The sequence below is a fragment of the Stereum hirsutum genome (assembly GCF_000264905.1).
Source record: "Stereum hirsutum FP-91666 SS1 unplaced genomic scaffold STEHIscaffold_10, whole genome shotgun sequence".
NCBI classification, from domain to species: domain Eukaryota; kingdom Fungi; phylum Basidiomycota; class Agaricomycetes; order Russulales; family Stereaceae; genus Stereum; species Stereum hirsutum.
This window is the reverse complement of record NW_006763140.1, coordinates 527,185-547,442: the sequence shown is the minus strand read 5'-3', so window position 1 is coordinate 547,442 and position 20,258 is coordinate 527,185. Positions and strand designations below refer to the sequence as shown.

The 20,258-nt window shown below is 50.2% G+C and overlaps 9 protein-coding genes across 9 annotated transcripts; 7 read left to right on the top strand and 2 right to left on the bottom strand.

Annotated features, from left to right (window-relative positions):
- The first annotated feature begins 60 nt into the window (after window positions 1-60).
- Window positions 61-725, top strand: STEHIDRAFT_169692 (uncharacterized protein). The gene is made up of 4 exons (XM_007305907.1): window positions 61-188; window positions 266-426; window positions 496-550; window positions 612-725. The coding sequence occupies exons 1-4, from the start codon at window positions 138-140 to the stop codon at window positions 657-659; spliced, it is 315 nt and encodes a 104-aa protein (XP_007305969.1). The 5' UTR covers window positions 61-137; the 3' UTR covers window positions 660-725.
- A 1,422-nt stretch (window positions 726-2,147) lies between these two features.
- Window positions 2,148-3,167, top strand: STEHIDRAFT_169691 (uncharacterized protein). The gene is made up of 4 exons (XM_007305906.1): window positions 2,148-2,303; window positions 2,392-2,552; window positions 2,628-2,682; window positions 2,747-3,167. The coding sequence occupies exons 1-4, from the start codon at window positions 2,253-2,255 to the stop codon at window positions 2,792-2,794; spliced, it is 315 nt and encodes a 104-aa protein (XP_007305968.1). The 5' UTR covers window positions 2,148-2,252; the 3' UTR covers window positions 2,795-3,167.
- Window positions 3,168-4,036: 869 nt separating this feature from the next.
- STEHIDRAFT_112347 (NAD-P-binding protein) lies at window positions 4,037-5,510 on the top strand (the record flags this gene model as incomplete). The annotated part of the gene is made up of 7 exons (XM_007305905.1): window positions 4,037-4,051; window positions 4,115-4,188; window positions 4,260-4,423; window positions 4,449-4,516; window positions 4,586-4,724; window positions 4,791-4,928; window positions 4,999-5,510. 7 exons carry the CDS (start codon window positions 4,037-4,039, stop codon window positions 5,508-5,510), a joined length of 1,110 nt encoding a protein of 369 aa, XP_007305967.1.
- Window positions 5,511-5,694: 184 nt separating this feature from the next.
- STEHIDRAFT_169689 (MFS general substrate transporter) lies at window positions 5,695-7,536 on the bottom strand (the record flags this gene model as incomplete). The annotated part of the gene is made up of 7 exons (XM_007305904.1): window positions 5,695-5,858; window positions 5,930-6,109; window positions 6,163-6,759; window positions 6,822-6,904; window positions 6,968-7,179; window positions 7,245-7,326; window positions 7,388-7,536. The coding sequence occupies 7 exons, from the start codon at window positions 7,534-7,536 to the stop codon at window positions 5,695-5,697; spliced, it is 1,467 nt and encodes a 488-aa protein (XP_007305966.1).
- Window positions 7,537-8,982: 1,446 nt separating this feature from the next.
- On the top strand, window positions 8,983-9,581 carry STEHIDRAFT_60344 (DUF1348-domain-containing protein; the record flags this gene model as incomplete). Its single annotated transcript, XM_007305684.1, has 3 exons — window positions 8,983-9,074; window positions 9,139-9,304; window positions 9,375-9,581. 3 exons carry the CDS (start codon window positions 8,983-8,985, stop codon window positions 9,579-9,581), a joined length of 465 nt encoding a protein of 154 aa, XP_007305746.1.
- A 254-nt stretch (window positions 9,582-9,835) lies between these two features.
- Window positions 9,836-12,776, top strand: STEHIDRAFT_122753 (uncharacterized protein). The gene is made up of 3 exons (XM_007305903.1): window positions 9,836-10,111; window positions 10,278-11,852; window positions 11,909-12,776. The coding sequence occupies exons 1-3, from the start codon at window positions 9,858-9,860 to the stop codon at window positions 12,333-12,335; spliced, it is 2,256 nt and encodes a 751-aa protein (XP_007305965.1). The 5' UTR covers window positions 9,836-9,857; the 3' UTR covers window positions 12,336-12,776.
- A 2,097-nt stretch (window positions 12,777-14,873) lies between these two features.
- STEHIDRAFT_40142 (glucose-methanol-choline oxidoreductase) lies at window positions 14,874-15,280 on the top strand (the record flags this gene model as incomplete). The annotated part of the gene is made up of 2 exons (XM_007305666.1): window positions 14,874-15,099; window positions 15,153-15,280. Coding segments are annotated over 2 exons (354 nt in total), but the record flags the coding sequence as incomplete, so codon positions are not given.
- STEHIDRAFT_60900 (FAD-linked reductases C-terminal domain-containing protein) lies at window positions 15,263-16,551 on the top strand (the record flags this gene model as incomplete). Its single annotated transcript, XM_007305725.1, has 7 exons — window positions 15,263-15,372; window positions 15,443-15,731; window positions 15,782-15,805; window positions 15,855-15,921; window positions 15,983-16,131; window positions 16,194-16,245; window positions 16,301-16,551. The coding sequence occupies 7 exons, from the start codon at window positions 15,263-15,265 to the stop codon at window positions 16,549-16,551; spliced, it is 942 nt and encodes a 313-aa protein (XP_007305787.1).
- A 435-nt stretch (window positions 16,552-16,986) lies between these two features.
- STEHIDRAFT_158502 (uncharacterized protein) lies at window positions 16,987-18,772 on the bottom strand (the record flags this gene model as incomplete). Its single annotated transcript, XM_007305902.1, has 4 exons — window positions 16,987-17,323; window positions 17,381-17,931; window positions 17,983-18,621; window positions 18,680-18,772. 4 exons carry the CDS (start codon window positions 18,770-18,772, stop codon window positions 16,987-16,989), a joined length of 1,620 nt encoding a protein of 539 aa, XP_007305964.1.
- Between the last annotated feature and the right edge of the window lie 1,486 nt (window positions 18,773-20,258).

The following is a 20,258-nucleotide window of genomic DNA, read 5'->3' as shown; positions in this document are numbered from 1 at the left end:
AGGAATTTCCAAGCTACCCCGGAATTCGGAATCATCCTGTCAGCGCCCCGGGCTTGACTCACGCCCTTTACCAATAAACGCTATCACTGACGACGGTCATCCTATACTGACTACTAGTCCAGGCCTCACACTTTCCAATGACCTCTAACCCGAACGACATCAAGGGGGAGCTTTGTCTCTTCGCAAAGGTAATGAGTGACAAGTGGCGATCATTTCTCTCCATGTCGACACCGCTAACTTCACCCACCCATGACCTTCACGTTAGATACATCCCAAAGCTGGGATGGGCCCTCAAGTCGTCGAATGGATCGGAAAACTAAAAGATGCCGTGAAGAATGAGCCTGGCACGCTAGAGTACAGTTGGGCGCAGAACGGAGACGAGCTCCTCGTTTGGGAACGATATGTCGATGCGGCTGCCTTTGCGGCGTGAGTCTTTTTGTTTCCGGCTCTTTGCCTTGACAATTGTAACCCAAGTAATTACCTTCGGTCACGTAGGCACACCACGAATGATGTTTTCAAAGCGTTCGTCGCTGCTGATCTTTGGAGATCGGTAAATGTTCGCCTTCTCTGCGTCGTGGCGGCTGCTGATCATGGATTTCGCGTTCACGTAGGCGCCATCGATGACGTTCTACTCTGGAGAGGTGAAAGGAGACTTCTAAATGTATTCATAAAGCGGGGAAAGAGTGGACCATCGGATGTACATCAATCTGTAACACAACCAAGACTTATGACATTGTACGTCGGAATGCGCTCGACTGCCTCATCTTCGTTCGCACATCGAAAATGCCTGGCGTAGGTGAGTACCCGGTGCGAAACTCGTTGACAAAGCAACCAGATGCAAGTGAAGAAATCATCGATGGCCGTTCACACCATTGTCTGATCCATCACTTCTCCCAAGGCTGTACGTATATTGCATCAACTAAAGTTTATTGAGTTACATGGAAAATATCTACGCTCAAATAAACCTGACTAGAAACCCCGTAGTGTCGAGTGTCCAGGTATTCCCATAGTAAATGAATGAACCTTGATCAGATTCAGAAAAAAATCCGTGAGTCTTTCCATGACATCCTCTTTCGTCCAGGTAGCGTACGCCGGAACGACTGCAGCGTAGACTTATGTAAATTAAGTTCTAGCTCGACTGACTCAGCTCGTAGCTACAGTTTCCACCGTACACTTGACTCGAGTCGCTCAAGCGAGCCACTGTGAGAGCAGGCGTAGACAAAAGCAGGGAAAAACTACGTCATGATGCCACGAACTGCCACAGCTATGGTAGGACACCTGCACCTGGTGCAGTAAGAAATCTTGAACAACAGGTCCGTAACTATCCCTGATACGGCAGCCTCGACGAAGGCGGAGAGTGTGACTGCCCAGATATGCACGATAGGGAAGTATCGCCGGTCCCTTCGGCCGTGAAGAACGTGGATATCATCCTAAAGCAAGTTATAGCAGTTCGGAGAGGAGCAGGGCCGGATGCTGCGATGTGGATGATCATGGCCCTAGTCGTTCTGTTTTAGAAAGTGGAGCTGTACGGTGTCAGCCACCGGAAGAAAACTGGGATATTTGTTCGAGATCAGAACCACCTCGAGAAACATGGAGGCCATGCGAGCAAGGAACACCAGTAGCGTCAACATTGGAGTTCAGAGTTAGGATCTGTGGTACGCAAGCCTGTCCATCGCGCACCGATCAAAGAACACTCATAGCCTCTCAAGGTTCAGAATCGTGCTCAGATTAACCGAAGAGATGCATAGGCAAGGCGGACGAGATGTAGTAGGACAGCCGGAATGGAATGGGCGGCGGAGACGGCCACTAGGAAAGGTGCAACCTCATGAGTACGATGTGGTCCACACCAATATGCTACTTACATTTGCATCGATAGTAACCACGTCAAAGATACCTCGAGAACGCAAAAGAAGTGGGTTGAGGGCTCTAAGCGAGAACCGCGCGATTTATGTGAATGAAGTGGGGCTCGGAGAGAGGTGGAGGCCGCCACTCGAATCCGTGAGTAGTGTTCAGCCTCAAGCGGAGACGAGCGCAAAGGAAGGGAACTGACGGTATGTGTGCGAGATCCATAGCCCACAAGAAGACGAAAATCCACATGTTTTCCCGGTTCAATCTTCTCGTCAGCACGTCTCTGCGCTGATTCACGTCCTGACCAACACATACATCTACAACCTCTAACGAGCTATCAATTTGGCAACGACCGCTTTCACTCACAATTGTCAAACGTTACCTTCCAGCAACTACCGCCGATAATGACCTCTAACCCGCATGATATCAAGGGCGTGCTTTGCCTCCTAGGAAAGGTCAGTGGCCACAGCATTGAAGGTCGCTTATCCCCACTGGCCAGTGCCACTAATGTCACGTACCCATATACGCATTCTTCACCACCAGATCTATCCCAAACCTGGCACGGGTCCTCAGATGCTCGAATGGATCGGCAAGCTGAAAGCTGGTGTGAAGAACGAGCCTGGAACACTGGAGTACAGCTGGGCACAGAACGGAGATGAGCTCCTCATTTGGGAACGATATGCCGATGCAGCTGCCTTTGAGACGTAGGTCTTTTTCCGCTTCACTCTCCTACAATTGAACCGCGACAAGCCTGATGGGTATCGTTCTTGTCTTTGTAGTCATATTGCAAGTGATACGTTCAAGGCGTTCATTGCTGCTGATCTCATGAGAGCGGTACGTACATGCCTTCTGCGTTGCGTTGAGGCGATGAAAGCTGATAGGATTTGCGACTGCGTAGGAACCGTCGATGACGTTCTATTCTGGAGAGGTGAAGGGGGGCTTCTGAGGATGTCATACATTGGAGAAAGGATCAGATATGTGAACGTACGACCGTGAAACACGCAACGAACCAAGACTTATCACATATTAGAACGTGTTCGACGGCCTCATGTTCTTCCCTGCGATGGGAAGAGATGCCTAGTGCGTAGACCCTACTGGAGCAGAGTGAAGGTGCCGACGGCTACCGTTGACACCGTGATTGCCTATATCCATGGAGTTCTCCGTCGACCTGGAAGGGACAGGTGGAGAGTGACGGGTCAGAAGAACGCAGAGCATAGAATCGATGAGCTCAGGGATGAAGGACTTGAAACAAGGAACGGCGGTTTCGGCGAGGGATATCGGGTACCACGGTGTTGTCAGGCGTTCAGGTTGACAAAGTGAGGTTGGATAGTATCGGCCGCTGTGAGCGACTGTAGCGTCTGTGTGGAAGAGGTGAGATAGGGTGTTCAGGGAGATACCTGTTCGCCACCTCAGTAGAAGATGTCACAAAAAGCCAGTCTCGATTAGCAATATCTGGTGACTGGAAGGGCCATATACGCACCTCAAATTCCGGAGTTTTAGTTCGGCTACCCTTTCCATCGTGCTCACTTCGCAACACGATGTTACATCGTCCTTCTGTAGCCCAAACTAACCTTTACGCTTGAGGTCAGTGAACACCGTGTGATAGCAGCAAACAGAGATAATGTTGTAGAGTTCGCGTCGGATGATTTGAAGGTTCCAGGTAAATAGCGAACAATATTGAAGACAGCGAGAGTCAACGGAGGCGAGTCAGGCTGTGAATATCTGCAGGATGCCGGGCAAGAGCGTGCGTGCCACCATGCAAAGGGACGCCGGTAGCTTTAACGTTTAAACATTGAAGTTTGGGGACATCGAATGATTGTGCACAGTAGAGTTCGCAAATATATCATGTGCGCCGACCAAAGAGTGATATACATATGAAAGAATCGAGCTACTGTCGCTTAGGTTGACCGCAAAGGCAGGGAGGCAAAGTGGGTGCAGGACGACAAGAAATAATGTGGCTCGGGCAGAGGTGGAGGCACCCGAACCAACCCGGCGTGGATTGCCAATTCCCGGCCATGCTTACCGATCGCCATCTCCCCTCGCCGGGCTCTGTCGAGTCAAGTGCACTGGAGTCCTTCCCACCCCGATAGGTTGTACAAGAGCGAAGATATGAACGAGTCATACATTTCGTCGCCTTCGAACCAGTCAGAATCCTGGAACCGTCCCTAACATCCACAACTCAATCAACATGGTCTTTGTTCTCGTGAGCATGGCGGACAATTCTAGCAGTCATATTCCGTATTCTGACAGCGAAACTATAATTTAGGTCACAGGGGCCTCTGGGTTTGTAGGCTCCCATGTTGTAGACCAATTGCTCGAAGCCGGACATAAAGTAAGGGGGTAGGCAGTATCTCCTTTTCACCATACTCGTGATGACGATCTCTAACTACTCTGTTCTACACGGTGTGTAGGATCGCTCGACCAAGTAAAGCGGACCGTCTTCTCGCCGCGTACAGTGTCGAGAAGGACGAAGGCCGGTTTGAACTTTGCACGATAGAGGATATCTCAAGCTCTGATATGACTGCAGCATTTGACGGTACAGTTGTCCTTCTTTCATCCGACGGTAATGATCAAGGTTACTGACGATCTTTGATTAATAGGCATAGAGGCGTTGATGCACGTAGCATCTCCCCTGCCGTTTAGCCAGGGTGCCGATGTCATACTCAAAGTGCGTTGCGTCTACTCCCCTGTGCGGAGTGGCATGACTCACCCTAGTTCGGAATGTTATTGTTGACAGGGTGCGATCGAGGGCACGACTAGAGTTCTAGAATTTGCCGCGAAGACAGGAACGGTAAAGAAGGCAGTTGTCACTTCGAGTGTGGCCGCGGTTGTACATCCTCATGCAATCTGGAAGGAAGCGGTATTAGACGATCAAGGTGTGTGCGTAACTTGACTTGCAATATTGGTGGCAATACTGATGCATACCCTGCTACGAAACATAGACTTCAGCAACTTGACCTACGAAGATGCCACCAGACCTGGTGCAGAACCTCGTATGGTTTACCCCACATCGAAGTCACTCTCAGAGAAAGCTGTCCTTGAGTTTGCTAAGGCCCACCCCGAAATTGAAATATCTACGGGTATGATAAATTGATTTTTAACTCATAAGACTACCCAGGCCTTCTCACTGACTACGATGTTCGTTCGCAGTTCACCCGGCATACATATACGGGCCTACCGGACGCGGACAAGTTCTTGACGCCCCAGCGGATGGCACTAATGACGCCATTTATTCTCTCTTCAAGAACCCACCAGGTGCTCGCCAACCTCTGCCGCCAGCCAAGTCTATGTACAGACCTTCTTACATCCATGTCTCCGCCGTCGCTCGCGCACATGTTCTGCTTCTTACACCCCCTGCCTCGTTGCCCTCCTCGTCGCCTGGGGAAGTCAAGCGTGTGGTATTGAAAGCCAAAACGATGCACTGGAAAGATGCTGTTGAGTATCTTGCAGAGACAAGGCCCGAGCTTAGAGATAGACTGCTTGAGGTTCCCGAAGGATGGGAATACCCAGAGGCATGGGCGAAGTTCAGTGGGAAGAGTGCGGAGCGATGGATTGGGATGAAGGATGAGGATTACAAGGAGTGGAAGGAGACGTTGGACGAGACAGTTGATGCTATTTTGAAGAGGGAGAAGGCCTTAGGAATTAATGTTACGTCGTCCTAGACAAAGAACGTGCTTTTCTTGTACAAACCGAATATTAGAGAGTGTGTGCCCACATTACAAAGAATGGAGCTCGTAGTCCCAAACATCTAGTCTCGAGCCAATGCTTATCCTTATACGTACACAGCAGAAATCTGGACAATAAGAACTGAATCATGAACGAACAGCGCGTTGACAGAGAGCCACACTATAACCTCCACAACCCCTCTCCAAGTGGAAGTACACGGTTTCGCCTAATGTAAACCACACGGAGCCACAGGACTAGCGCCGCTGCAAATAGAAGTGCAGCCGCGTTGGTGAAGTGGCCTGTAGGAAAAGTCGGCGCTTCGTCCGTCTTGTATATGTAGACGCCTTCGAACGTTGGTCGATTAGCTCTGAGCGTGGGTAGATTGTAATGAAGGTAAGGAAGGAAGGAAGTTCACCGATTATTTGCCCAAGAGTACCGAGAGTCACATTGAGCGCTACGCTGAGTGACGTGGCAGTCGTGCTCTTGAGATTAGCGGTAAGCCAGCTGAGCAGGGAGGGGTTACAGGCGTAAGCCCAGGACGCGGCCATGCAGAGCATCCCGTATCGAGCTTTGAAGTCCATAGTTGGAAGTAGTCCTGTGTTCATGGTGAGTAGCGCTAGGGAAGTTAACAAGAAAACTGTCGCTCACCTAAGACAAGGAAACTTATGCCCGACAAGGCCATGGGTACGAACGATCCCCAGGACCACATCTCATATTTATCGGCTAGGCGTGATGTGATCACCGTCGAGACAAAGGCAATAGCATACGGTGGAACTGTGAACAGCTGCGCCCTGAGGTTCTCGAAGCCGAGTCCGGCGACGATCGTCGGGGCAAACAACTGAAAGCTTGAGAACGGGATGGAGATCGCGACGAAGGCGAGGTAGTGTAGATAGAGCCTCCAATCCAATAACGTCCTTCTCGATTCATCCCACGTAATTTTCGCATGACCAAGAGATACCTCTCCCTTGATTCGATTGACTGCGAGCTCCTTGTCTTTCGGAGAGAGCCAGCGTGCAGTCTCGGGATAGTCGGGGAAGAAAAACCAGACGAAAAAGGCGACGAAACAGGAAGGTACGCCCTCGATTATGAAGAGGAGGCGCCAGCCTTCGAGGCCTCTCGACTTGTTGAGAAGACCCACACAAAAGGCTATAACACCAGAGAAACCTCCGCCGAGGGTAGCGCAGGCTGCGATGAGGGCGATTCGAACGGCGCGCTCACGAGGTTTGTACCAAAATGTCAGGAAGTCTGAGATAGATAGTCCATTGAGTTCCTCGCGTGTTTTGTATTAATGCAGATGGGCAACGAACATATGAGGCCCGGGAAAAGTCCCGCTTCGAATGCACCAAGTAGGAATCGAACTGCGGTGAGCTGACTGAAGTTTTTGACGAACCTGGTGCGAGGGGTAAGACACACACAAGCCGCCAAGAGTAGAAATCATCGTTTCGAGACTCACCCAAGGCATAGAGTCATCAGCCCCCATCCGAACATTAGGAATGCAATCCATCGTGAAGGGTAGCATCTCTTCAGCAAGTAATTGGATGGGATTTGGAAGATCATGTAGGCTATGAGGAAGACCATCAAGGCGACAGTGTATTGATGGTCCGTGATTTGAAGCGTTTGGTCGAGCGAGTTTCCCGTGTTTTCATTCAGAATTTTGGCATTTCCCTACACCGAGGACGCAGGGTGTCTATCAATTTATGCGAGAGGTACGAGGGAAGATTTCCGCGCACTATGTTCGCTCTCGCAAGGAAATTCAGAACATATATGAACATCGAGGCCGGGAGAATGCGGATGTCCATTCGCCATACAAGACTGTTTCGATCAGTGAAAAGGTCAGTAGATGAGATCATGCGATTCAAGACAAACAACGAACCGTCGCTCTGCGGCTCGGTCAACTTCATAGACGGCGTCAGTTGATATTCCAACGACATCCTTAGTGTCGAAAGTTTTCTCGATGTCATTCGACGGTACCGATGATATCGTATCAGTGGTCGTCTTTCCGGTTTCTTCGAACCTTGACATTGTGATAGACGATCTGCAGCGGCCGACGAAGGGTGTAGCACCGTAGACGTGTGGGGTGTGAATGAAGTAATCATCGGGGCCTTTGTATAAAGTCGCAACCGAAAGTGACGCCCTTCCGCTAAGCCAGTCAAAGGACGTCACATTGAATGGATGCCCTAAGACGGGTGTGATAAGTGCATGAGAAACTTCAACGTAAACAGCTAGATTCCTCTCACAGCGAGTTATAGCCTTCGTCAAAAATACTTCCAAGCTTCCACGATGGGCTCATGGGATCGCATTGTGCTGGTTTTATGGGCTATATATACCCAAAGACGTCTTTAGCAACCAATCATACAATATCCAGGATCGCTTTCAAAAAAGTTACTAAAACTAGAAGGATCAAAGATAATTGTTATCAGCCAATGCGTCTAAAAATGCAATAGTCGTGCCATACGTGCATAGCAGAAAAACAGCAAGTTAGTAACATACGAGTCTCTCGCGTGACGATAAAGACTGTTTGAGGGTAAGATGGTATTATAAGTCCGAGCATGAGAGAAGACGGTCTTGTCCTGCAACCAACTGACATATCTAGAAGCAGAGGAGGTCATATTGTTGATACTGCTCGAAGAGTGCCGATGTATTCATGCTATGGCATTTCAAGACAAACGTATCTTGATACTCAGCCTGACGAACACCGCGCATTTCGAGTTGTGCAAGATTTACGGGGAGAGGCTCTACTTGGGCTCTACGTACGGTTTTTGCCACGAAAACTGCAAGTGCTACCAGGAGAAAGTCTAGTGAACGCCGCAGAGTAGATGAGGTTTCAATCGGGCAAACGAGGATCATCTGTCGTGCATCTGTCGGAACCAAAAGGTGGTTGCTGAAGAACGTCAAATATCCAATTCCCGGTCCTACTCCAAGCCGGCCATTGCCTATGTCGGCGCTTCAATTCTCCACAGCTACAGGAAGGGTCTTCTTTGTTCTTGTTGCCGCACAGTACGCGTGTTTCGTGACGGTCAACCATCAATGTATGCACATACATTCCGAGTCATCTTGATTCAATTTTCAAGGGCACACCTTACACATGTATACCACCGACAAGCTGATTTGCGCTTACTGTAACAGCCTCAAAAACGAGTCAAGGGCGTCTGTCCACCCGCTCACCGCGTCATCTGTGTCCCGCGAGTTGGAGTTCAACGGTAAGTGTGGACTTCGTTGATGGATCGTAACGCGTGTTAGAGGTTTGTTCGGTGTTCGAACACAATTTTTAGACGTTTCAGCTTGACCAGGGTTGAACTCGAGGGCCAGATCTGATAACATCAGACTGTCTTACCAACGCTTCGCCTGTACGCAGTGACCTGACGAATCGCAAGTATGATGTTCTTTTTCTATTTCGAAACCCTGTTAGTGCTGTCCATCTAATATAAAGCCCTTTGCTCTGCAGAACCCACTCCTAAAGCATCAATCATGAGCTCCACCGACAGACCCCCTTTTCCTCCTTTCACCGCCGAGACTGCCCAGAAGAAGGTGAAAGCCGCGCAGGACTTGTGGAATACCAGGTACGTTTTCAGCCCACAGTGACTGCCTGAAGCATGGAGCTAAATTGCCTGTCCCTCGACATAGAGATCCCTCCCGTGTGAAGCTTGGATATACCCCTGACTCCATATGGCGCAACAGGGACACGTTTCTGCAAGGCCATGACAAGATCGTCGAGTTTCTGAGCAAGAAATGGGAAAAGGAGAACGGATATCATCTCCGCAAAGAATTGTTCTCTTTCACTGACAACAAGGTAGGCCGTCATACGCACGCTCCTGGAATAATTTCTTATTTCTGCTGGCTTATAATCGTCGATGGAACAGATCGCTGTCCAATTCTGGTACGAGTGGCATGACGAGAGCGGTCAGTGGTACAGATGTTATGGTCTCGAGGATTGGACCTTTGCGGAGGACGGCAGGATGAAGAAGCGTCAGATGAGTGGAAACGACGTGAAGATCTCCGACGAGGAGAGGTGGTACAAGGATGGAGTGGACGTCAACACAGTCGATATCAGTGAGAAGCATTGGTAGATGTAGCGGCCTGTATCGAGAAAAGGATAATATATCAGTTCAGAGGCTGCCACGAAATCAGCTCGACAAAAAGGGCCGATGACCCCCATGCCCTTCTTTTGCGCGTGTTCCAAAATTTGAGCGCCTCATACTCATTCAAATATTCAAACATTGATGCTCCCGAGGTGGCCCAATAATTGAGTCCGGTTTCCCACGCAGGATTGATGTGGCAAAATGGCGATGCTGGATGCCACATCTCACCAGTGACCACCATCATCCTCTTCCCCGCCCACCACAATGCCCTCGTCGGCGTCCTCCACACCACCTAATCTATCACCACACACTACTGGGCCTCAGGATGCACAGCCGAGCGCACCTGTTACGAAGAAATCTCGACGCGGGGCGTCGTTCTATCCTCACAATAATGCATCGACCAAACCCCCCAAACCTTTCAGTCGGAGTGCGGCGAAGAGAGAAAGTGTGATGGCTCTTGGGAGCATAGAGCATCTGCAACATTACTTTACGAAGACGGGCATCCAGGCAAAGAAAGAGTGCGTATTCCCTTTTCGTCCGCTCTTTGTTCTCGCGTGATCGTATGCGGAAGTCGATTGTGGGGAGCTGGATTGACGTTTGTGGATGGATTGAACTTCGGCGAATCAATCTTCCTTCCCATCAAATGCTGTCTGATTGCATCTGAATGCTCACGCTACGATACAGCTCAGATAGTACGAAGCGGAAAGGATTGGTACCCGCCATCGGAGGCTTGCAGCACATACGAGCCAATTCATCTTTAACTAGTATTCAAGATTTTGACCTCCCTCCGTCACCGATTATTCCCATGGCCAACCCCCAGACATTCCCCCCGTTTGTCAGGACGTACGAGACGGACGCACAGAACCTCAAACCCAGCGTTATAGAGGATCTCATCTCCGTCGAGCGCGCGTGGCACATCTCGTCCAACGATCCAGAGCCAGAACACGATCCCTCCTTGCTCGGCGCAGAGCCTTCCTCCTCGAAGTCGCGCTCGCACGCAGATATTCTCACCATTCTTAAGACGACTACACATGCTATTCGGTCCGTTCGGAACTATCAGGTTTCGCTTCCCGATGAGAATATTGAGGTGAATCGGGCACGAGAGCAGCAGTTCCGACCGACATCACTCGCCACGAACAAGCCCGCGCCAAAACGCCTTGTCTCGCAACCGAATGATCCCACCGACCCTCATACGCTCATCCGGAGATCCGCACTCGAGGTGCTGACCGTACTTCGTGCACTGGAGGAGTCTTCTCGGATACCACTCTCAGACGATGCCTACGACGTGCACAGCGACCATGGATCCTCCCACGGGGGCTCGCAAGGTCGCGTCGGCTCACCCGAATCTGACGAGAACGAACATCACACCGATCCCTCTTTCGCTTTCTCTGTTGTCGAAGTTCAGGGCCGGAGGGACTCTGTCCTGGTCTGGGAAGACGATGAGGTTGATTTCAACCAAATGACAGAAGAGGAACGACGGGAGCGGTGGGATGAACGGGTCCTTGCAGGCGGATGGCTGTACAAGCAAGATGTTGGATGGGATGACGTGAAAAAGGAGCGTGAAGTGGTTGCTCGATATCTGGATTACGTTGATAAGATATTGTTCGGAGGTCCTAAGGGGGATCTGCGGGGCTGGGTGAGAGAGATGAATGCTATTCTGGAAAAGGAGCGGAAGGAGAGGGACGGAAGGACCAAGGGACGGCGGGTGAGTAGCTCACCTGGAGGGAGTGAACGACACCGAGAACCTAGCGGCTCAAGAAGGCACTCAGCGATGGGATTCATGGACACCTCTCCGTCGTTTACATTTTCTGACGAGCCCGCGGAGATGGACTCTCTCCGTGAAGAAGACGAGGAGAGTGAGGGGGATGAAGACGACGCAGGATCGACCGTGTCCGACTCCGATTTACCCGACTGGGCGAAACGCTCAACATTCCCAAACCCTTCCTCGCCTTCGCATCCGTCTCTCGCCCGAGCGCACGCGTTGCTTGTATCCCTTCTTCCTGCTGCCCTGCTCTCCAACCTGCCTCGCACTGCCGATGATCGCTCCGAGTTTTTACAATCTCTTACCACTGGCCAACTTCTGTGCGTGGCTTACAATCTCGGAGTCCGTCGATCGAGGAAGCCATGGGGTTACATCAGCAAGGACTCCATCCATGATATCGTCGCACTGGAAGAGCAGGCCATTGCGACTGACGGTGAAGGAAAGGGTCGTAAGGGATGGACTTTCCGGCGGACGGATAATCTACGCTTGTGGGCTGCGTAAGTGAAGCTCATGACTTTGCGTGATTACCAGTTCTGACTATGCTATCTAACAGCGCCCTCAAGCTTCGGTACATGCTTCCTATCATCGGCCCTGCCCCTCCTACCCTCCCCAAGGGGCCTCCCCCAACCCTCATCAAACATCCTTCGTTGTCTTCCTTGACGTCTTCCAATCCACTTCCCGCAATATCCATCTCGACTGAGAACATCACTGCTAGCACTACTGCCAGTAACAATGGAACTCCTACCGGCTCTCGGAACGCCACGCCTGCCGCCTCTCCTTCTCCTTCTCCCTCTCCCTCGCCCTCCAGTATCAAGTTCCCTTCTTCCCCCAAATCATTCGGCTCGAAACCCGCGGAGCAGCCTATATATTTCGACGCACGAATCGTAGCGCGCATGGAAGGGGACTGGGAGGTGATGATGGAGACCTTATTGTTGAGATGGGTGAAGGTCGTCGTAAGCGAGCGCAGGACCGAATTGTAATGCTCAGAGACACCGCCTAACGAAGACTCGGACGGCAGTTCTCCAGCACAAGGTAAGTCAAGTGTGGCGCACGGTAAGGAACCCTTGAGGCGGTCCCCTCCATTCTTTTTGTCAAATTCCCATATGTCTTTTAATCCGTTTTAATCACGCTATACCTGCATCCCTGCAATCTGCTTGCATTGTAATGGAAAGGATAATATCTAACAGAGTACTCACTTATGTGGCGAAGTTGTACGAAGGTTGTCTACCAAGCATTATGATACCTATTCACTCATACTGTCCCTTTTGCATTGTTTTGTCGCATTCATCTCGTCGTTATATGTGAACTTTCTCTGGATGTGATGCTTCCTTGAGTCCCGCTTCAAAGTGGGGAAACTGTGAATACTTGGTGCCACACGATACCCACGTGACGAATGCCGTATTCTTCCGCTCGACTTTTCCCTGAACCCTTTCTTCTCTGGCGATAGACACTTGAGGCAACCGGACTTGTGGATTGTATGACTTCTGTAACCTGTCATGGCTGCACTCCTTTCATACCAGCCGGATCAGTATCAAAAGGCGCATATGCTCATCAATCACTGGCATCCCGTCTGGCCCTGGGGGCGCAGGAACATTACTGGTGGGGGCGCCGACATTCAGTCTTTGAAACCCGACCCGATGGTGGACGCTTTGAATTTATAGTTGTGCTATGCAGACCTGTGTAGCCCCCATTTCCTGACTTCGAGGTAAGTCGAACGCGAGAGCATCTCGTGCTCAGATTAATCCAGTTGTCATCGCTCAATATGCCTTCTTAAATAACGACGTAGGTCTGAGTGGTGTATTATTCTCTCTATTTCCGGGATTCGCGTACACCCCTGTATGCTCGAATAATTGATATGCGATGTTGCTATCATGATTTCTCCTTTGGGGCGAGTGAGCTGCTATGGCAGCTGTCTCACGCAAATGTCATGAACACCGAATGCCGTGGTGAACAGAGATCATGTCTCCGTCGTTTGACCCGTCAATGCTGCATGCTTATGCCAGTCTCAATCTTTACTCAGCGATATTATCACAGTTGTCTATGTTGGAGAGTCAGCAGCAGGGGACTCTCACTGCTTCCGGAATTTGGCCACTAGAACACACCGAAGTTAGTTGGAGGGAATAATTGGTATGAGGTGCGTTCCGAATGCTAGACCATGCTGTCTTACTTCGCGGTCTCGCAGGACAAGTCCATGTTTGACTAATTCGTGTTAGCGCAGATCCCTGACATGAAAGAAATGTAAGAGCACAAATGGGAGTTGTGCGCCGACGTTGTGACCGCGATCTCTTTCCATGCACGTCAACGACCGTAACCGACCATCGGTCAGCAAATTGTAACTCTGGTTCGAAGCGCGCTCATTGCCTTTGTCTCAACAGAGTGCCTGCCAAGACGGGATAAAATGGCAGCCCATGGCTCTGTTCAGTCTGCCTTCCCTTCTTCCCAGTATCTGCCCTGTTCTTCACCAGTACGCTGATCAGCATGTTAGCGACACCCCGGAGCACCCCTAGCTTCCTACTTACCTGCACTATACTACATACACTCCTCGCCACCCGGGCCATCGCATCCTCCTCGACGCCAGTGAATCCGTCATTTGCAACATTCGATTTTGTCATAGTCGGCGGAGGTACAGCTGGTATGCACTTCGTCTCGTATATTTGAATCAGGATGGCCACTAATCTGTGTCGATAGGTCTCGTTGTCGCCAATCGCCTCTCAGAAGCGAACGTTACCGTTGGTGTCATCGACGCTGGTACATACCGCCCCGAAGATAAGGTCATCAACGATGCCCATCCGCAGAACGTCCTCGGGGATCCTCGTGTCGCGACAGCATTAGGAAATGCCACATATGATTGGCTTTTCACGGTGAATGGAGACACTCTCCTCATGGCCACCCACACTCATCTTCTTCTGTAGTCTGTACCCCAAGACGGCTTGGATGGGCGTGTCGTTCCGTACCCTCGGTTCGTCCACCTAGACTTTAGACGAACGCTTGCTCACTGCTTTTCGTTCTTAGGGGTAAAGTCCTTGGCGGTGAGCTTTCTCAACCGTTTCACATAACCATCTACATGACACGACTGCTTTGCGGCCACTATTCGTTTCGCTTGATGCAGGCTCTAGCGCTTTGAACAGTATGGTGTGGCAACGTGGAGCCAAGAACGACTACGATGCATGGGCTCATGATCTAGGCAACGGTGATGATTGGACGTTCGAGTCTCTTCTTCCTTACTTTGAAAAGACGGAGAACTGGACACCGCCCTCTCAATACGCCAATTTGACTAGCAAGCAACTAGAAAGTGTCGCAGATGTTCACGGAAAGACCGGCCATGTGTCCATCAGCTACAACACTTATTTCGCTGATATCGACCTTCCGATGATTGAAGCAGCGGCGAACCTTGGACTTTCCCTAAGTAGTTCCAGTATCACTGCAGTTTTAATAAATTTCTCTGAATCTCTGACTTCTTAGACCCAAATACTGACGACGGCAATCCCGTCAGATTTCCATCTACCAGCAAAGCTCGCTCAGTAAATACCACGACTGGAACGAGGAGCTACGCCGCAACAGCTTACTACGATGCTCAGGCTCGGAACCGCAAGAACCTCGTCATTCTTTCGGAGGCCTTAGCTACCAAGATTGTATGGGATGTCGACACAAATAGTTCGACTCCCAAGGCAATAGGAGTGCAGTATATTGCTGATAACATCACATATACCGTGGCCGTAACCAGAGAAGTCATCGTCTCGGCGGGTACGACCGTCCTGAACTCATCGTGATGGTGTATATTTACAAGTCTATTGCAGGCGCCATCAAGTCTCCTCAACTCCTTGAGCTATCCGGCATTGGAAATAGCACCCTGCTCAAGGGACTGGGCATCCCTGTCACTCATGATCTCCCAACCGTCGGAGAAAACATGCAGGATCATGCCATAGGAACTACAGACTTCCGAGTGACGCCTGATACAATTACTCTCGATTGGATTCGATTTAATCAAACATATGTAAATGAGCAAGAGCAACTGCTGTGAGCTTTGATTCCCCGTTTTACCTCGTCTTGTTTATGTCTAATAATTTGGCATTCCCCACTCGAACAGCGATACGAATCGCAGCGGCGCCTTCACATTTACGCCCAACGTTGATGGCGCCATCCCTCTTTCATCTTTCATAAATCACACTCAGCTCAAGACTATGCGGACCGCCCTTGATAATTATATTGCGACTGAACCTTTGACCAACCTACAAAAGGCACAGTACACTATCTTGAAGCGCTTCGCCGACAACGGTGTGGATGGCTGGCTTGACCTTTCGGTCCTGCCTCAAGGTGGGCTTATCAGTGTTCCAGAAGTCAATAGGTCATACTTCACGGCCGGGGCTGTCAATCTGGTACGTCGTACGACTTTGTCGTGTCGATCACGCCTAACGGCATATTACAGCATCCTTTCTCCCGTGGATCTGTGGTACGTATCCTTTCAAGCGCCTGACACCTCAGAACTGATGTAATTTTAGCACATAAACACGACCGACCCGTCCGTTCCGCCCGTGATCGATCCCAAGTACTACAATGTCCCTTTTGGTGAGGGTTTCATTCGGCTGCCTACGTCTTCATCTATGAATCTGATAAACGGTCATCACAGACCTCGAGGTTGTCACACTCGCCAACCAATTCATAAGGAAATGGGCCTCCACGCCGCCTCTTTCCAACATTGTTGATGAATGGTATACTCCGAACTCTAGTGTCACCACTGACGCGCAGTGGGTTCAGGCTACCAAGCAGTTCACTGGTGTATGTTATTGTATTTATTTTCCTTGAGGAAATGTTCCTGATCAACACCCGACGATTGTCAGTCTCTGGCGCATCCTCTAGGCACTTTACCCATGGCACCACAGAAACTTGGAGGTATGAGAGGTTGCTCAATATAGCATGGGCTCGATGCTGAGAACTGTGGCGATAGGCGTCGTGAACTCTAGAATGAAAGTCTACGGCCTAGAGAATGTCCGCGTGGTTGATGCTAGCGTCATACCACTAGCTCCAACCGCTGCGCTTCAACCGACTGTTTACGCCATTGCAGAGAAGGTGTGTCTGTCCTGTATGATTTCTACCCATCACATTTTCACTCCATATCTTCCAGGCATCCGATATGATCAAGGAAGACTACCTACTACTCTCAAAACAATAGCGGACCGATTCCACTTACGAGGGTGATTGGACTCTCATCATTTCTCTCGGTCTCTGTACAAGTACGACACATCTGAGTAATTGTGTGTAGCTAGCAGATCGATCCTTTTCGATTCAGAATGATAGAAGAGTCAACCCATGATATAATCCTGCCATATGCTTTGAACGCAAATGCGTTTCCTGAGTGAAAAGAGAAGAGAAGCGCCGGGACAAAAGCGCGTTTGAGGGGCTGAGAGCCGCCCATGGGAATCCGGTGTAAGATTAAGGAGCGTGTTCATTGCCTATCATTTGGCGTCAGGAATAAAGGTTTGAGAAGGTTAAATGACGTTCACTGATCTATTCAAAGACGCACTCACACAATCATGAAGTATCGTTAGAGTCGTCAAAACAGGTAAATAGAAATATCCCTTTCTTCCTCATCATCTGTAGGATTGAGCGACGATCGCTCCTTAGAGTTCCCACTCAGTCGATAGAGTTGTATTCCATCAGATGGATATGGCTCACCTGAATAAACAACAAATGGTGCTCATCGATAAGGCGCCTTCGGCTGGGAGGTAGAGGTCGAGGATAATGTGCAACATGATACGCCAAATCAGTGGTTACGGCGGAAGAGAAAATACCTCCTCCTTCGACCACGGTAGGTTCATTGTAGACATGAGAATCATGTTCCTGCATGAAGGGCTGGAGGATTCGAGGGCGCCACGAACGCATGGGTGCGAAGTCCAAGACTTCGACGGTCTCCAATTCTGTGATATCATCACTTGAGAGCGAGTAGCATACGCGTTGGCCATATACTGATCTGAAAACTCCAGTCAGATGACGAGACATGCAGAAAGGCTGGATGTGAAATACTCACGGGGAAATGAAGTCTGTCGGGGGTATATAATCCCATAAACGTGTATTGTGAGGGCCCCAATGTACCCAATCAACTATGCGCACCGCTCCAGCTGCTGCTTGACCGACTCGAAGAGCTCGCAAAATAGTTCGGCTGTGAACGACCAATGTGTATTGGTGCTCGACGGCAGTGGGATCGGCGGGAGTGTAGTGAATAGTGAGCAAGACTACACGGCTCTCCGGAGAAGAGATGAAAGGGGCCCAACTACGATCCGACAGGGATAGGTATGGACCCACACAAAGACGCATCTCGTTGATGTAAACGCCCGTTTCCAGGGTGGGAAGCTGAAGTCTGGCGACATGATCGATGCGCCTACTGCCAGAGGACGATATAGAGATCGACGATAGTGAGGATGACCAGGAAGAATGGCAACCATCGTTAGCGGAAGATCCTGCCGATGAGGAGAAAGAATATATGTCCAAGCTCCCCCGGCCTTCCGCGGACGCAATAAGCAGCGCTTGCGGAGAGATAAGTGTAATTGCGTCCTGGAAAGTGGTATTGACTTCGAAGCTCTAGCCATGGAGGATGAGCACCGTCGGCAACCTGAGAAGTTGTGCACTCACCACGAGTAGATCGCCATTTTTCCAGTCCCAGATTTGAACCGTACCTGCGTGGAAGGAGAAGAAGGCGGTGACAGAAAGTACATTTTCCGCAATTTCTACCCGGGCGAAGACAGATGTGTATGGAACCTGGGAGTGTATGTCTGCTTTGGACGCATACGGATGTGCAGTACCGCTCGACAACTGGCGTATACTGACGTGAACGAAGGAGCGCTCTGCACCATGAGTCTCGACAAAGACGAGCAGGTCCTGAGAGGGATCAAGCGTGAATACAGTGTGCTGGTGCGGTAGGTCCGTGGTGCTGATGACTAGGTCCGTGGGTAGACCTAGGGATGGATTAATCCTTATGGCTTCAAATCGGAAGACCGAGGCATCGGGAAGGCCATCCCAAAACGTCGAGGCGAAGACACCATGAACGAATGAGGACCGTGGCTCTCGGCCGGTGGACACTGTCGAGGGGAAAGGACCAGATGACGGACAGAGTGTGTGCCAGGCTGCACGGAGACGAAATAGACTAGAAAGCTGTTCCTCAGTAGTGCGCAATTGTGGGAATTTACCAGGCTCTACGCCATCCACGCTGAGCTCGATCCTGTACTGCAACTCTAGGAAGCCATTGACGACCTCACGGAGTCGCTGGCAAACCTATTATCAAAATGTAGTTAAGACCAACCATGTCAAGGAAGAATGGCCAGCGACGAACCATGGAGCAGCGGATAATAGACTGATAGTCAAGATGTTTGATAACTTCCACTAGAAGCTCGGAGAACATGTCGAGTAGTTTTGAACCGGACATGGCTGGATAAGCCTATAGAAGGACTTGACAGGGGCAGCGACTGAGAAGTGGATCGCTCCGTCCCCTTCCGCTCTTAAAAACATATGAGAAATTTCATGCGATAAAATCTTTACACAATACAAAGCCAGAAACATTTTATGCTCCCGGTGCTTTCGCTTAAGCGTTGCCTGATCAGCGAAGTGTTGAGACCCACAGAAGTCCTTCCATTGGAGCCATTCCTTTTCATGCGGCAAGGGCGAGGCTTGCCGTAGACCCCAACTCCGACTGTCGAGAGCCTCCCAGTTTCCATCTCATTCAGGTGCAGAACATGAGGAAGATGATAAGAGCCACGAATATGACACAAAAGCGGATGGCGACGACGACGACGACGATGATCATGAGCGGAACGAGAATAGTTAGAAGACCGCGAGGAGGCAAAAAGGGGAGGCGTCAGCAAAGCCAAGATGTGGACATCGCCTAGGCACACAGTTTTCAGTGTTCCTCGCGAGCAAGCAGGAGTCGACAAGTACGAAATCACATCTGCGTGCTCTGGAAGTTGTCTTATAAGCATGGCACATCGGCCCAGAGTCATTTCTTTGGAGATGACAAGCACGATGTAATGTCTCAATGGTGAAAAAGGTCGTCGTGGCAGCAGTAGTACGCCAATGGGGTGCCGTAAACTAAGGATCGAGGATGCTGAGGATTTGCGGAAAGTTAGGGTGGGAAGTATGTTGTGAAGATATAATGAGTCACTCGCCGTAACTGAAGCGAGCTTGCAAGAAAGCATTCCGTCTCCACGACTTGTCCCGAGAACTTCCGGTCATTGCTTTTCAGTCGGAGTTTGGCGAGTCGGAGATGTGGCGCCCGTAGCTAGTGCCACTCATCTCTTTTAGGAGACGACTTTGCCCAAGAAAACCGTCGATCTCATAGTGCTTGTTCATGATCCCAGGAAGAATAGAAGGCACAGTGTAAATTCATTGATGAAAAGAATCTGATCTTTATCAAGCTCAAGCTGTAGCTCCATGGATATGCCCATCAGGATGGTCGAGCTAGTCGGATGCTCGCCAGCAGGTTTCATTGAGGATACAACACGCCTAGCCCTATGGTAGCCTGACCAGCTCGCATATGGGTACCGTTACTTCATCTGTTATGGGAAGAAATACGAAGCATACTCGGGCGATGATCGCAAACGCTCACGGTGACGAGTCGCGGCAAAGTACAAACTTCTTCAAAGTGGTGACCTAGCTTGAGAGCGACCTACTTCGTCCGCAAGTTTCAAGTGAGGTAAGGAGTAGCTTCTCGTACGATTGTATGCGCTCCTATCCTACACTAAACACATAGATCCGCAGGCCGTGAAAATATTTGCCCCAGAGCTGCCCGAAGATCATCTGTTTATTTAGGGTATTCTAGGACTGTTATCAACGGACAACCATCCAGCCCGACGTAAGCATATTCCCCCATCGAGAATCCTTCCCTCAAAAATAGGAAACAAGCTGATACAGCGAAA

What these genes read in the sequence shown, in the direction of transcription:
- STEHIDRAFT_169692 (XM_007305907.1), top strand. Translation starts at nt 138, where the DNA reads ATGACCTCTAACCCGAACGACATCAAGGGGGAGCTTTGTCTCTTCGCA. An exon ending in GATGCGGCTGCCTTTGCGGC is followed by an intron (nt 427 to 495) that starts GTGAGTCTTTTT and finishes TCGGTCACGTAG; the next exon opens with GCACACCACGAATGATGTTT. An exon ending in CTGCTGATCTTTGGAGATCG is followed by an intron (nt 551 to 611) that starts GTAAATGTTCGC and finishes GCGTTCACGTAG; the next exon opens with GCGCCATCGATGACGTTCTA.
- STEHIDRAFT_169691 (XM_007305906.1), top strand. Translation starts at nt 2,253, where the DNA reads ATGACCTCTAACCCGCATGATATCAAGGGCGTGCTTTGCCTCCTAGGA. An exon ending in GATGCAGCTGCCTTTGAGAC is followed by an intron (nt 2,553 to 2,627) that starts GTAGGTCTTTTT and finishes TTGTCTTTGTAG; the next exon opens with TCATATTGCAAGTGATACGT. An exon ending in CTGCTGATCTCATGAGAGCG is followed by an intron (nt 2,683 to 2,746) that starts GTACGTACATGC and finishes GCGACTGCGTAG; the next exon opens with GAACCGTCGATGACGTTCTA.
- STEHIDRAFT_122753 (XM_007305903.1), top strand. Translation starts at nt 9,858, where the DNA reads ATGCCCTCGTCGGCGTCCTCCACACCACCTAATCTATCACCACACACT. An exon ending in GGCATCCAGGCAAAGAAAGA is followed by an intron (nt 10,112 to 10,277) that starts GTGCGTATTCCC and finishes GCTACGATACAG; the next exon opens with CTCAGATAGTACGAAGCGGA. An exon ending in AATCTACGCTTGTGGGCTGC is followed by an intron (nt 11,853 to 11,908) that starts GTAAGTGAAGCT and finishes GCTATCTAACAG; the next exon opens with CGCCCTCAAGCTTCGGTACA.